Here is a 15,357-nt window from a genome sequence, read left to right as displayed (position 1 = left end):
AAAACAAACATTTTTATAAAAATTTAAAATCATAAAAATCGCAATTTATATTTTATAGCCTACTATCTGCGTGAAATATTTATGTAGAACCCACATTATACATCGGTCGATCTAGTCCCTCATCTATTTGTTGTTCACAAGACAAATGTCGAAATTCTTATAGAATTTACATAAAATATTGCACAAAATATTTTTGACACAACTATCAACGTTATTAAATTAAAATAAATCACATCAAATTTAGTTATAGTTCTAATATTATATGTAGGTTAGGTTAGGTTAGGTGGCAGCCCGATGTATCAGGCTCACTTAGACTATTTAGTCCATTGTGATACCATATTGGTGAACTTCTCTCTTATCACTGAGTGCTGCCCGATTCCATGTTAAGCTCAATGACAAGGGACCTCCTTTTTATAGCCGAGTCCGAACGGCGTTCCACATTGCAGTGAAACCACTTAGAGAAGCTTTGACCCTCAGTAATGTCACCAGCATTACTGAGGTGGGATAATCCACCGATGAAAAACTTTTTGGTGTTCGGTCGAAACAGGAATCGAACCCACGACCTTGTGTATGCAAGGCGGTCATGCTAAACATTGCACCACGTTGGCTCCAAGGTTTGATATAATCCCCATATAAACCGACCTCCCGATTTGGGATCTTGGGCTTATAAAAACCGTAGTTTTTATCCAATTTGCCTAAAATTGGAAATCTAGAGGTATTTTTGGACCATACAGAGGTGTGCCGAAAATGGTGCCTATCGGTCCATGTTTTAGTATAGCTCCCATATAGAACGATCTCCCGATTTTGCTTCTTGGTCGTCTAGAAACCGTATTTTCTATCCGATTTGCCTAAAATTAATAATCTTGAGGTACTTTGGGACCATAAATAAGTGTGTCGAAAATGGTCCGTATAGGTCCATGTTTTGCTATAGCCCCCATATAGGCCGATCTCCCAATTTTACTTCTTGGGAGTCTAGAAACTGTATTTTCTATCCGATTTGCTTGAAATTGAAAATCTAGATGTATTTTAAGACCACAAATAGTGTGTTGAAAATGGGGTGTATCGGTCCATGTTTTGGTGTAGCCCCCATATAGACCGATCTCCTGACTTTATTTCTTGGGCTTCTAGAATCCATAGTTTTTATCCAATTCTCTTGAAATTGGAAATCTAGAGGAATTTTAGGACCATCAAAAGGTATGTCGAAAATGGTGCCTACAGGTCCATGTTTTGATATAGCCCCCATATAGACCCAATTTACTTCTTTGGCTTCTAGAATCCGCAGTTTTTATTCTTGTCTGAAATTGGAATTCTAGATGAATTTTAGCACCATAAATAGGTTTCTCGAAAATGGTCTGTATTGGTGCAAGTTTTGGTATAGCTCCCATATAAACTGATCTCCCGATTTTACTTCTTGGGCTTCTAGAATTCGTAGTTTTTACCCAATTTCTCTGTAATTGGAATTCTAGGGGTATTTGAGGACCATTAAGAGATGTGTCGAAATTGGTGAGTATTGTCGAAAATGGTGAGTATTCTAGAATCCTTAGTTTTTATCCACTTTGCCTGAAATTGGAAACCTAGAGGTATTTTAGGACCACAAATAGGTCAGCCGAATATGGTGTGTATTGACCCATGTTTTAGTATAGACCCCATATAGACCGATTTCCCGATTTAATTCCTTGTGCTTCTAGAAACCGTAGTTTTTATCCGATTTGCCCGAAAATGTAAATATACTGGTATTTTAGACCCTCAAAAATTTTTATCGCATTTATTTTTACCGGTCCATTTGGTAAGGCACCGATATAGGCCGATTTCACTTCTTGAGGGTATAGCAGGCGCACTGATCATGAAAATTGCTTGAACCTGGAAGTAACTCCTCGTAATCATTTAAATAATGGCGGTAAAAATCTACAGACTTAAGATTTCAAATCAAGGCATTATTTCATCATTTACACCCAAAAAAAGTGACCCCACCGTGGAAGAAAATGTAGGTTTATTTTAGAAAATTTTAACTAAAATAGTGTTCTAATTGCAACATGTTACAAATAAGTTAATGCTTTTTGTCAAATTGAAGAAAATTTTTTAAAAATAATTAATTTTTTTCTGTTGTTTAAGAAAATTTCATATGTTGGAAGAAAAAATTGGATTTAAAAATTGTTAAAATGTCTTTAGCGCTGTACGAAGTTCGAGACAGGTACAATTTTAGTAAAATTTACTCATTTGAGAGACTTATGAACTCAATTTAAGCAAACTTCTGTTATTTTAGGAAAATATGAACTATTTTATTTTGTAGTAAAATTGTGCACTATATTTGTATACAACTTTTTTTCTTATTTTTATTTATGATTTCTCTAAAACTCAAACGAAAAAATTGGTTCTTATAAATCCAGAATCTGATCTAGTCCCCATGGGTGAATCTTTAAATTTATCTTCGGGAAGCGTGCTAGTTGATCTGATCTGCTTTGGACAATATCTGTCAACAAACCCCCTGACATTCTATACATTATCAAGTATCCCGCTACGACGAAGAGTTTTCAAAGTATAAACTATTATATTTGATTCAAGGTGGTGGGTATTTAAGATTCGCCCGGCCGAACTTACTGCTGTATATACTTGTTAAAAATATATTTCCTATAAATAAATATTATAAATGTGAAGAAAAAACTCTCAATAAAATGTCAATTTAATCCTTAATTTTTGTTGCTATTCCCACCTTAACATAAGAAAATTGGCAGAAATCCATAAATCAACTACAAAGATCCAACAAAAATATAGACCATATTGGTTACTAATAGAATGAAAAAAAAACTACCCATTGTTGGCATAAGTTGGCGTCGGAGATTCTCTTGAGTCTGTCTAATGATGACTTGTCAGTCTACGATTGTAGTAACCAGTCATGCTGAGTTGATTGGCCTAATGACCTTTAAATGTATTCAAACGTTTTTTTTCGGATTTTTGTGGCATTTGGCATAATGGGTTAAGATCAATGGGATCGATTCTTTTTTACAGCATTTACATAACAACACATTTGGTAGACAACGCCTCAGTCGTGATTTGATGGTCTAGAAACGAATACGCCGTTCGCAAAGTGCACAACATACTACTGTACTCTATTCAACTTGAAAGGCAGTATTAAGTTTGTTTGTGATTAACAATCCCTATTTCCAATATAAGAATCCGAAATAAAATATTTCGAAAAAGTATGAAATCTTAAAAAAAAAATATGCGAAAACAAGTCAGTTTACCAAGAAGAGACTTAATCAATAGATTAAAAATTGGGTATTTTTTATTAACACACAGATATATAATCGAAAAATTGTGAATTTCTCAATATCTATGTGGGCAATCTCTAACAATATTTCCTATATTTAATGATTGTTCGAACTATAAAGACAAAATGAATTGCTATAAAATCAACGATATATCTGCTCTCTCAAATAAAAATTACTATAAAAATTTTAAACAATTTTTGGTGGATATTGAATCAAAATTATTTTGAACTTGTTTGGATAAATGAATTATTGTAAGAACTTTACATTGCGGCTCTATATAATCTATTTGTGTTTGGCCCTTTTAAACCATTAATACATAAATTTATATTACAAATATATAACTCATATATTAAAAACTTTTATGTTTATGTAAAAAAATATGGAATTAAAAAAATCTTTTCCTGCCACTTATTTTAATTCTTACTATTGTGAATTTTTTTGGTGATTTGAGCATCCCAGCCGATTGATGATAAGTTCGAAAAACCCTTGATATTGAGAACACCAAATTTTACATTTGTGGATATCGTGGTCGTACATAGTGGAAAAGGAATTGTAGTGCTTATGTGAAAATGGGTCTATAATTATATATTACAATAAGAGAGTTTGAAATGAAATTTAATTTGGTATTAAAAACCCTATAAATTATTGCATAAACATGTTCTATGCGGCAAATATGTTTTTGATGTTTTAACGAAACGAATTAAATAAACTAAAAACAAAATTTTATAAAAAAATCAACATATATGACTTTTACAGATTTTATAGCTCCTTTCGAAACTTTTAAAATTTACATATAAATAAAAATAAAATGTGACAAGGGACCTCCTTATTATAACCGAGTACAAACAGCGTTGGTATAATTGCATACAGTATTTATACCCTGCGCCACACTGTGGAACAGGGTATAAATACTGTGACAAGAACAACAATTAGTACTATAGTCAAGTGTGCCAAATTTTATTGAAATCGGTTCAGATTTAGATATAGCTCCATATATATCTTTCGCCCGATATGGACTAATACGGTCCCAGAAGCCAGAGTTTTACCCAATTTGGTTGAAATTTTGCACTAGAACTACAATTAGTAGTGTAATCAAGTGTGTCAAATTTTATTGAAATCGGTTCAGATTTAGATATAGCTCCCATATATAGCTTTCGCCCGATTTACACTCATATGACCACAGTGCCCAATCTTTCACTCCGATTTAATTGAAATTTTACACAGGGAGTAGAATTAGCATTGTAACTATGGGTGCCAAATTTGGTTAAAATCGGTTCAGATTTAGATATAGCTCCCATATATAGCTTTCGGCCGATTTACACTCATATGACCACAGAGGCCATTTTTTTGCTCCGATTTAATTGAAATTTTACACAGGGAGTAGAATTAGCATTGTAACTATGCGTGCCAAATTTGGTTGAAATCGGTTCAGATTTAGATATAGCTCCCATATATAGCTTTCGGCCGATTTACACTCATATGACCACAGAGGCCAATTTTTTGCTCCGATTTAGTTGAAATTTTGCACAGGGAGTATAATTAGCACTGTAGCTATGCGTGCCAAATTTTATTGAAATCGGTTCAGATTTAGATATATCTCCCATATATAGCTTTCTCCCGATTTACACTTATATGACCACAGAGGGCAATTTTTAATTCCGATTTGGTTGAAATTTTGCACAGGGAGTAGAATTAGCATTGTTGCTATGCGTGCCAAATTTGGTTGAAATCGGTTCAGATTTAGATATAGCTCCCATATATATGTTTTTCTGATTTCGACAAAAATGGTCAAAATACCAACATTTTCCTTGTAAAATCGCCACTGCTTAGTCGAAAAGTTGTAAAAATGACTCTAATTTTCCTATACTTCTAATACATATATATCGAGCGATAAATCATAAATAAACTTTTGCGAAGTTTCCTTAAAATTGCTTCAGATTTAAATGTTTCCCATATTTTTTTACTAACATTGTGTTCCACCCTAGTGCATTAGCCGACTTAAATTTTGAGTCTATAGATTTTGTTGAAGTCTATCAAATTCTGTCCAGATCGAGTGATATTTAAATGTATGTATTTGGGACAAACCTTTATATATAGCCCCAACACATTTGAAGGATGTGATATGGTATCGAAAATTTAGATCTACAAAGTGGTGCAAGGTATAATATAGTCGGCCCCGCCCGACTTTAGACTTTCCTTACTTGTTTTCATGATATGTTTTATAAATTAAGTTGTTATGATTGTTTTTGTTAAGTTGTTATCTTAAGTTGTTATCTGCTAATTCATTGCAGGAACAACTCTGTTTGGAATCATCTGCATTGAGATCTAAGTAACATTTATTTCGAGGAGTCTCGGTATATCACGAACAGTATTAGGAATCAGAGTTTCAAAACTCTTGTTGAAAAAGGATTTCACAGTATTCAAATCCACCGTGATTTCCAGATCTGTAATTATTTTGACTATACCCGACACCATGCAAATATGGCCCCGTTTAAACTTAAACCGCACACTAGATATGCTAGTGTTCTCGAGACGCCAGATATCACTCCTGATATCTGCTATAACGGGTCGCTGCCTGATAGGCGATTTTGCAAAAACTATTGATGCGAAGTATAATGACTAGTGTATGAGCTGTCATGATGCGGAGGAAAAGGAATCAATAAAACACCTCTTGTGTGAGTGTCCTGCATTTTGTGTAAGGCGTAAGCAAATTTTGGGGGCGTATAGCTTCAGATTACTGGCGGACCTGGAAAACGTTAAATTAAGCAGTCTGCTAATGTTTTTGAAACAATCTGGTTGGTTCAACAGAAGAAAATAATCGAGAAGGTTCAACGGTTAAAACTAGAAGTGCCCATATGTAATAGGTACTTTTAGTTAATGTGGTATCACAATGGACTGAATAGTCTAAGTGAGCCTGAATCTTAATCGGGCTACCACTTTAACCTAACATAACCATACCCGTATTCTTTGTCCACCATATCAATATCCCACGTAGCTTTACTGGGTTGACTGTTTGGTATAGAACCACGGTTGACACACTTGGTACAATTCTACCAAAAATGGTAGATTTTTTACTGTTTGGTAGATTGGTAGCATTCTTGATGTTTTGGTAGATTTTGCAAAATATTCCTCTCTAAATGTTGACGATATTTTGTAGAGAAATACAATTTTGACAAAAATTTTCTATAGAAATAAAATTTTGACCACATTGTCTATAGAAATAAAATATTGACAAAATGTTCTATAGAAATAAAATTTTAACCAAATTTTCTATAGACATAAAATTTTTGACAAAATTTTCTATAGAAATAAAATTTTGACAAAATTGTCTATAGAAATAAAATTTTGACAAAATTTCCTATAGAAATAAAATTTTTACAAAAATTTTCTACAGAAATAAAATTTTTTAGAAATAAAATTTTGACAAAATTCTCTATAGAAATAAAATATTGACAAAATTTTCTATAGAAATAAAATATTGACAAAATTTGCTATAGAAATAAAATTTTAACAAAATTTTCTATAGAAATAAGATTTTGACAAAATTTTCTATAGAAATAAAATCTTGACAAAATTTTCTATAGAAATAAAATTTTTACAAAATTTTCTATAGAAATAAAATTTTGACAAAATTTTCTATAGAAATAAAATTTTGACAAAATTTTCTATAGAAATACAATTTTGACAAAATTTTCTATAGAAATAAAATTTTGACAAAATTTTCTATAGAAATAATATTTTGACAAAATTCTCTATAGAAATAAAATATTGACAAAATTTTCTATAGAAATAAAATTTTGACAAAATTTTCTATAGAAATAAAATCTTGACAAAATTTTCTATAGAAATAAAATTTTGACAAAATTTTCTATGGAAGTAATATATTGCAAGTATATCAATGAATCTTGAAATTGAAATTGTCAAATTCAATTAAATCTTTAATAGAACAAGTAAGGAAAGTCTAAAGTCGGACGGGGCCGACTATATACCCTGCACCACTTTGTAGATCTAAATTTTCGATACCATATCATATCCGTCAAATGTGTTGGGTGCTATATATAAAGGTGTGTCCCAAATACATACATTTGAATATCACTCGATCTGGACAGAATTTGATAGACTTCTATAAAATCTATAGACTCAAAATTTAAGTCGGCTAATGCACTAGGGTGAAACACAATGTTAGTAAAAAAATATGGGAAATATTTAAATCTGAAGCAATTTTAAGGAAACTTCGCAAAAGTTTATTTATGATTTATCGCTCGATATAAATGTATTAGAAGTTTAGGAAAATTAGAGTCAATTTTCGACTAAGCAGTGGCTATTTTACAAGGAAAATGTTGGTATTTTGACTATTTTTGTCGAAATCAGAAAAACATATATACGGGAGCTATATCTAAATCTGAACCGATTTCAACCACACATAGCTCCAATGCTAATTCTACTCCCTGTGCAAAATTTCAATCAAATCGGAGTAAAAGATTGGCCACTGTGGTCATATGAGTGTAAATTGGGCGAAAGATATATATGGGAGCTTGACTATAGTACTAATTGTTCTTCTTGTGCAAAATTTTAAGCAAATTAGGGCAAACCTCTGGCTTCTGGGACCGTATTAGTCCATATCGGGCGAAAGATATGTTTAGGAGCAATATCTAAATCTGAACCAATTTCAATAAAATTTGGCACACTTGACTATAGTACTAATTGTTCTTCTTGTGCGAAATTTTAAGCAAATTAGGGTAAAACTCTGGCTCCTGGGGCCATATAAGTCCATATCGGGCGAAATATATATATGGGAGCTATATCTAAATCTGAACCAATTTCTTCCAAAATCAATAGGGTTCTATTCTGAGCCAAAACACATACTTGTGTCAAATTTTAAGTCGATTTGACTAAAACTGCGACCAAATTTTTGTAATCAAAGTCTAGATTACAAAAATGTCTTCAAGGACAGACGGACATGGCTATATCGACTCAGGAGCCCACCGTGAGCATTTTTGCCAAAGACACCATGTGTCTATCTCGTATCCTTCTGGGTGTTGCAAACATATGCACTAACTTATAATACCCTGTTCCACAGTGTGGTGCAGGGTATAAAAATATGATGTATGATATATTTTCTGTTCATCCAAAGGCAATAGATTCAACATGGAATTAAATGAATCGGCCGGAAACTTATGTTACTAAATACTCTTAAAAAAAGACTCTTGGATGAACCAATTTACCACTCCCTTAAAGTATAGAGACAAATATGCAGCACAATGAAAAAAAAGACATTTTTAGAGAGATTTATGTCCATTGTCTCTTTGTGGTATATTAATAAAGCTATCACCTACAAATAAATGTTTGAAAATGTAAATCTCAACTTTTTCATAAATAATCTAAAGATTTCATATTTTTTAAATAAAAACTGTTTTTTTTTACTTTGAGGAAGATGCACTTTACTCCAAAGACTTAAGAGCTTAACGAAGGGATTTGTTTATAAATTTATGAAACGTTTTTTAAGAGAACATTGTGAACATTCTTTTATTTAACTTTATTTAATAAAAAAGAAGGAATGAATGAATGAGAGGATTTTCTCCCTCCTCCTTAAACCGATATGAACTACACTTCTCACTTCTTAACTATATGTTACTTTTAGATGTCGAAATTAAGTCCCATCCAGCAGTTCTATAAAGACAAGACGATATTCATTACCGGAGCCACTGGATTCATGGGAAAGGTTCTAGTGGAAAAACTTTTGTATTCCTGCAGTGATTTGAAAGAAATTATAATTATATGTCGAGCCAAAAAAAGCAAAAGTCCGGAGTCACGACTAGAAGATATTTGGAAATTACCGGTGAGTCTTAATAACATTAAATAATATTACTTTAAATATTTAAATAATATTTTTGAAATGATATTAATACATCCTATCTATTTAATTTCCTTTATTTCATGTAGATTTTCCAACGTATTAAAGATGAGAAACCATATGTGATGAAAAAGCTCACTGTCTTTGAAGGTGATATTAATCGTGAACTATTGGGACTATCCAAGGAAAATTTGAACTATGTTACCGAACATACTAACATAGTTTTTCACATGGCTGCCTCTTTGAAAATGGAAGGAACTTTAAGTGAATCAATAGATATGAATCTTGCTGGAACTCGCCGTACCTTGGACGTTGGTCACAAAATGAAACATCTCGAATGTTTTGTTCATCTTTCAACAGCATTCTGTAATTACGATCAAGAGATTGTCTATGAGGAAGTTTATGATTTTCCACAAAAACCCCAAGATTTAATGCGTTTGGCCGAATGGATGAATTTGAAAACATTGGATTCCATAAAAGCAGATTTAATAAAGCCTCATCCCAATAATTATACATATACTAAACGTTTAGCTGAATTATATGTTCGTGATCAATATGAAACTATGCCAGTAATAATTGCTAGACCAAGTATAGGTATGTTACGATTGGGGGATATTGTAAAGAAATTGTGATTTATTTGTTTTATTATCACCAAAAGTGACCAGTGCTTATAAGGAACCTATACCAGGTTGGATCGACAATCTCAATGGTCCTGTTGGAATTATGGTTGCTGCCGCCAAAGGAGTTCTACGTTCAATGATGTGCAATGCTGATGTAAATGTTGAAGTTATACCAGTCGATACAGCCGTTACGGGAATGATAATTATTCCTCCACATATAGGTTCACGCAAGGAAAGGTAAAATTTCATCCGTAATACAAGATCAAAAAAGGTCAAGTTTCATATGAAAGAATATTATGCAAAATAAAGTTTAGGATAGCAAACTTCACAATATTAAGGACAAATTCCTTTAAAATAAAGAAATTTTAATTAAATGAAAGCAAATATTAAAAACCTTCTTTTATTTAAACTTTCATTATTTTCGTTAAGGACAAATTTCTTTAAAATAAAGAAATTTTAATTAAAAGAAATTATTTTCTTTATTGTCCTTAATGTTGTGTGAATTGAGTGCCATAAAATTTTGGATGCAAAACCCTTCGTATTCAGTGTTTGAATTTTGCTCAAAAATGAGCTGAAAAAAAAAACATAAAAACCCTTTTTTAATTGAATGCCGGAGCACACATGAAACTCGGCACTTTTTTAAAAAGAGCGGGCCGACATTACAGCTCCGCTCACAAGTGCCGATTAAATGTGCAGCCCTTTTCAAAAAACTCGTAGAACTGTTCCATAAAATGAGTATTGTTTTGAATTTTTTATACATAACTGAGATGCCATATAGTAAATTTTGAACATTTTTCTAGGGAAACAGTTGGAAATAAAAATATACAAATGTGTGGATAACAAAAAATATGAAAGTATGTGAATAAGTTTAACAAAATTCAGAATAACCCCCATATTCATGAAAGTCGACGTAAACATTAAATCTACTATTACCATACAAATTCCTTCGATAAACTGTCAGTAAATGATTGTGTATATGAGCATAAATGTAGAGAGTCCCGGAAGGCGGTAATAAGTCCAGTGTAGAACTAACTAAGACCCATTAAAAGAAAACGGTTTAAGAAGCAATCAAGAATTTGTGGCATCTCCTTAACAACTGACTCTCGATGTTGTTGAAATAAATATGTGGTATTGACACTTACATATAAAATTTACAAAAGCTTTAAAATAAAATAATGATAATTAGCAGAAATTTTGCCTGCAAAGAAATTTTTTAAAATCATCAATACGCGGTACAAATATATATATATATATATATATATATATATATATATATATATATATATATATATATATATATATATATATATATATATATATATATATATATATATATATATATATATATATATATATATATATATATATATATATATATATATATATATATATATATATATATTAGCTCGAAAAGAGTCTATTTTTCAGTGTTCGTATTAGATAAATATTTCTCAGTGTATATTTTTATTTACCAAGAAGAGAGGTGTATTTGGTGTCAAGGAAAATTACACAATTTATACCACAGAGAAGGTTACCGAAATTCAGATGAACAGTTCTTAAGAGCCTTAACAATCATATACTGGGATAGGCTCGTACGCAGAGAAAAAATATCACCAAAATTTTTCTACTTAAAATTTTATTTGAATTAAAAAAAAATATATTCAATTTAAACTTTAATTGATACAAAAAATTTTTTAATTGAAATAAAAATCAATCACAAAAAATTAATTGTATCAAGTATTTTTATACCCTCCACCATAGGATGGGGGGTATATTAACTTTGTCATTCCGTTTGTAACACATCGAAATATTGCTCTAAGACCCCATAAAGTATATATATTTTGGGTCGTGGTGAAATTCTGAGTCGATCTAAGCATGTCCGTCCGTCTGTCCGTCCGTCTGTTGAAATCACGCTAACTTCCGAACGAAACCAGCTATCGACTTGAAACTTGGCACAAGTAGTTGTTATTGATGTAGGTCGGATGGTATTGCAAATGGGCCATATCAGTCCACTTTTACGTATAGCCCCCATATAAAGGGACCCTTAGATTTGGCTTGCGGAGCGTCTAAAAGAAGCATATTTCATCCGATCCGGCATAAAATTTGGTATATGGTGTTGGTATATGCACACAAAAAATTTTTTCTCTGATTCAATCACCAAATTAATTGATCCAATTAATTTTTTAATTGAAATGTCTTCAATCACGAAAATGATAGTATCAATCACAGTTTTAATTGGGCATAGAAAAAATTCTTGATTAAAAAATTAATTGATTTTTTCAGCAAAATTCAATTAAGTTTTTAATTGATTCAATTAAAAATTTAATTGATGTTGATTGCAAAACGCAATTAATTTATTAATTAAAAAAGGTAACTATTTTTAATTACTTAGTTAGATTGGCTTAGAGTTTTTATTTGGATTAACAAATGACTGTTTGAAATACATTTTTAATTAAAAAACTAAAAAAAAAATCAACACTTTTTTAACTGAATTACGGCCATTTTCATGTAGCTCTGTTAGGCTTTAACTGCCAGTTAACAGAAAGAAAACTGGAAATATCTTTTCTCCGGTTAACTTTAACTGAAAAATTTTCAGCAGTTAATTTTCTAACTGGCATATGGAATATATACGCAAGATGACAGATATGTAGATATCATGGTTTAAAAGTTCGTTAGCAACGTAGCATTAACGGAGCTTCATGAAAATGGGGGTTAGTCTTCCGAATTTGATTAAAAAGTTAATTGTATCAATTAATTTTTTAATTAAACATTTTAAAAATTTCAATCATTGACTTAATTAACTTAATGTTTCTATCATGATTAAAAAGTTAATTGTATCAATTAATTTATTAATTGAAAAAATTTTCAACTTCAATTAACTTTTTAATTGGAAATATTTTGGTGATATTTTTTTCTGTGTGGTCTCTAACAACCATGCAAAAATCGGTCTACATCGGTCCATAATTATATATAGCCCCCATATAAACCGATCCCCAGATTTGTTTTGCGGAGCCTCAAAGAGAAGCAAATTTCATCGGATCCGGCTGAAATATGGTACATGGTGTTGGTATATGGTCTCTAACAACCAAGCAAAAATTGGTCCATATCGGTCTATAATTATATATAGCCCCCATATAAACCGATCCCCAGATTGGGCCTGCGGAGCCTCAAAGAGAAGCAAATTTCATCGGATCCGACTGAAATATGGTACATGATGTTGGTATATGGTCTCTAACAACCATGCAAAAATTGGTCCATATCGGTCTATAATTATATATAGCCCCCGTATAAACCGTTCTCCAGATTTGACCTCCGTAGCCTCTTGGAAGAGCAAAATTCATCCGATCCGGTTCAAATGTGGAACTTGGTGTTAGTATATGGTCTCCAACATTCATGAAAAAATAGGTCCACATCGGTTCACAATTATATATAGCTCCCATATAAACCGCGACTTGCGGAGCCTCAAATTTCATCCAATCCTGCTGAAATTTAGTACATGGTATTGGTATATGGTCTCTAACAACCATGCCAAAATTGGTCCATATCGGTCTATAATTATATATAGCCCCGATATAAACCGTTCTCCAGATTTGACCTCCGGAGCCTCTTGGAGGAGCAAAATTCATCCGATCCGGTTCAATTCGATGGATGGATGGCAGTGTTTAGAAGAAGTTTCTGCGCAATCCATGGTGGAGGGTACATAAGCTTCGGCCTGGCCGAACTTACGGCCGTGTATACTTGTTTTAATTGGAACAATTAATTTATTTATTAACTTTGGTGATTGATACTATCATTTCTGTGATCGAAGACATTTCAATTAAAAAGTAATTGGATAAATTAAATTCGTGATTGAATACAACAAAATATATATATTTTTTTGTGTATTCTGTATAACATTAAGGACTTGCCATGTTGCATTTAAATAAAATGTAAATTCCACCTTATGTTGTTCAAAAAGTCAAAGCTAGCAATTGATTTATACGGTACCTTTATCGGCTGTCCGGTGTTTTTAAATATGACTCTCATTCAAGCCTTCTAAAGTTTTTTTGTTTAAGTTTTTTTTTTATTCTTTTTCTTCTAGACCATCTCAAATACCAGTATTCAATTTAACATTACCCGACCATCACAAACAAAATAGTAAATGGATAATGGACATTTCTCATAAGTTTAACAAAGAAATTCCCTTACTAATGCCTCTTTGGTATCCAAACGTTTCATTAACCATGAATAAATACTATCATTGGCTGAATGTGATACTATTTATGTGGTTACCGGCGTTATTGGTTGATTTATTGATGACCGTGTGCGGCCAGAAGAGATTGTAAGTTTTCTCATTTTTTATATAAAAAGTAAAGAAATACTAATTTTTGTTATATTCAAAATTTAGTATGATGTGTGTACATAAACGCATTATGGCTGGATTGAAGGTTTTGCAATTTTTCACTACCCGCCAATGGAATTTCAGATGTGATAACTATATGAAAGCATGTGAGGCTCTAACTCCAGAGGATTTAGAAATGTAAGTAAATTTGGAAAAGAAACAAAAACTTGGACAATTAAAATAAATAAAATAGGAATATTTTATTTTTATTAATAATCTTGTTTCGTTTGCTAACAATTTTAATTTAGATTTGAAACTCCTTTAGATACATGCAGTCACGAGGAGTATATATTTAATTCATTTGTAGGTGGTCGTATTTTCATCTGCAATGAGCCACTTAGTAATGTATCTAAGGCTCGTGTCATATCTAGAATGTAAGTAATTTTCTTTGGGAATTCGTAAATAATTAAAAAAAAAAAATTAAAAACAAATATATATAAATATTTTTGTTTTCAGAATGTATGTATCGGATCGCTTATGCAAAACGTTATTATGCAGTTTATTCTTTTATTGGCTAGCTCATATATTGGGAATTGTTGAATTTGTACAACACAATGATTTCCTTCATTTATTTATTACTGTTAAATAATGTACTCGTAAATAAGATTAAATAATGTCATATTTTTTATAAATCTATTGACAAGCTATTTTAATTAAATGCAATGAAAATTTATAAAAATTATTTCTTAAAGTCCATTGAAAGACTTAAGAAATGGATATCAAGAAATTTCCCTAATCCCGCCTTAAATTATTAAAGTTAAAATATGCATGCCACCAAGATTGACCACATATTGACGATAACTATTCTTTTATATATAAACTGAAAAAAAAGTAGCTCATAATTTATAGCAAATTTTGAACTTCAATTTAGTTTAGCGCATTTCTAACCAGTTAGTTCAAATTTCAAAAATTTTATGAAAATCTTGCAATAATTATTATTTTAAACTCTTTCATGCGACTCTTTAAAATTAGTTAAAAATCTTACTTAACCCGGATATGCCGACAGGCCGTTATATTCTGTAGCACACCAACAAGTATTTACTGCTGCGATTATTTATGACACTGTACCACTTTAAAATTCATGTTTTTTGATAAATTAGTCAAAATAAATTTCCATTGTGAATCGGAGAAGCGTCACTTTATCAAAATACAATCTGGCAACATCGGCGCGACTTGCACTGATGAGATGTTCTGGATGGAACACCAGTGCAACGATGTTCTGGATAGCCCATA

The 15,357-nt window shown here is 31.5% G+C and overlaps 1 protein-coding gene across 1 annotated transcript; it reads left to right on the top strand.

Moving 5' to 3' along the window:
* The first annotated feature begins 3,072 nt into the window (after positions 1-3,072).
* On the top strand, positions 3,073-14,159 carry LOC142239441 (putative fatty acyl-CoA reductase CG5065). The gene is made up of 5 exons (XM_075311226.1): positions 3,073-3,197; positions 8,911-9,108; positions 9,213-9,717; positions 9,782-9,980; positions 13,825-14,159. The coding sequence occupies exons 2-5, from the start codon at positions 8,911-8,913 to the stop codon at positions 14,066-14,068; spliced, it is 1,146 nt and encodes a 381-aa protein (XP_075167341.1). The 5' UTR covers positions 3,073-3,197; the 3' UTR covers positions 14,069-14,159.
* The last annotated feature ends 1,198 nt before the right edge of the window (positions 14,160-15,357 follow it).

The sequence above is a fragment of the Haematobia irritans genome, chromosome 5 (genome assembly GCF_050003625.1).
Source record: "Haematobia irritans isolate KBUSLIRL chromosome 5, ASM5000362v1, whole genome shotgun sequence".
NCBI lineage: Eukaryota > Metazoa > Arthropoda > Insecta > Diptera > Muscidae > Haematobia > Haematobia irritans.
Note: the sequence above shows the minus strand (reverse complement) of the source record. Positions and strands in the feature narration are given on the sequence as shown.

What these genes read in the sequence shown, in the direction of transcription:
- LOC142239441 (XM_075311226.1), top strand. Translation starts at nt 8,911, where the DNA reads ATGTCGAAATTAAGTCCCATCCAGCAGTTCTATAAAGACAAGACGATA. An exon ending in AAGATATTTGGAAATTACCG is followed by an intron (nt 9,109 to 9,212) that starts GTGAGTCTTAAT and finishes TATTTCATGTAG; the next exon opens with ATTTTCCAACGTATTAAAGA. An exon ending in ATAGGTTCACGCAAGGAAAG is followed by an intron (nt 9,981 to 13,824) that starts GTAAAATTTCAT and finishes TTTTTCTTCTAG; the next exon opens with ACCATCTCAAATACCAGTAT.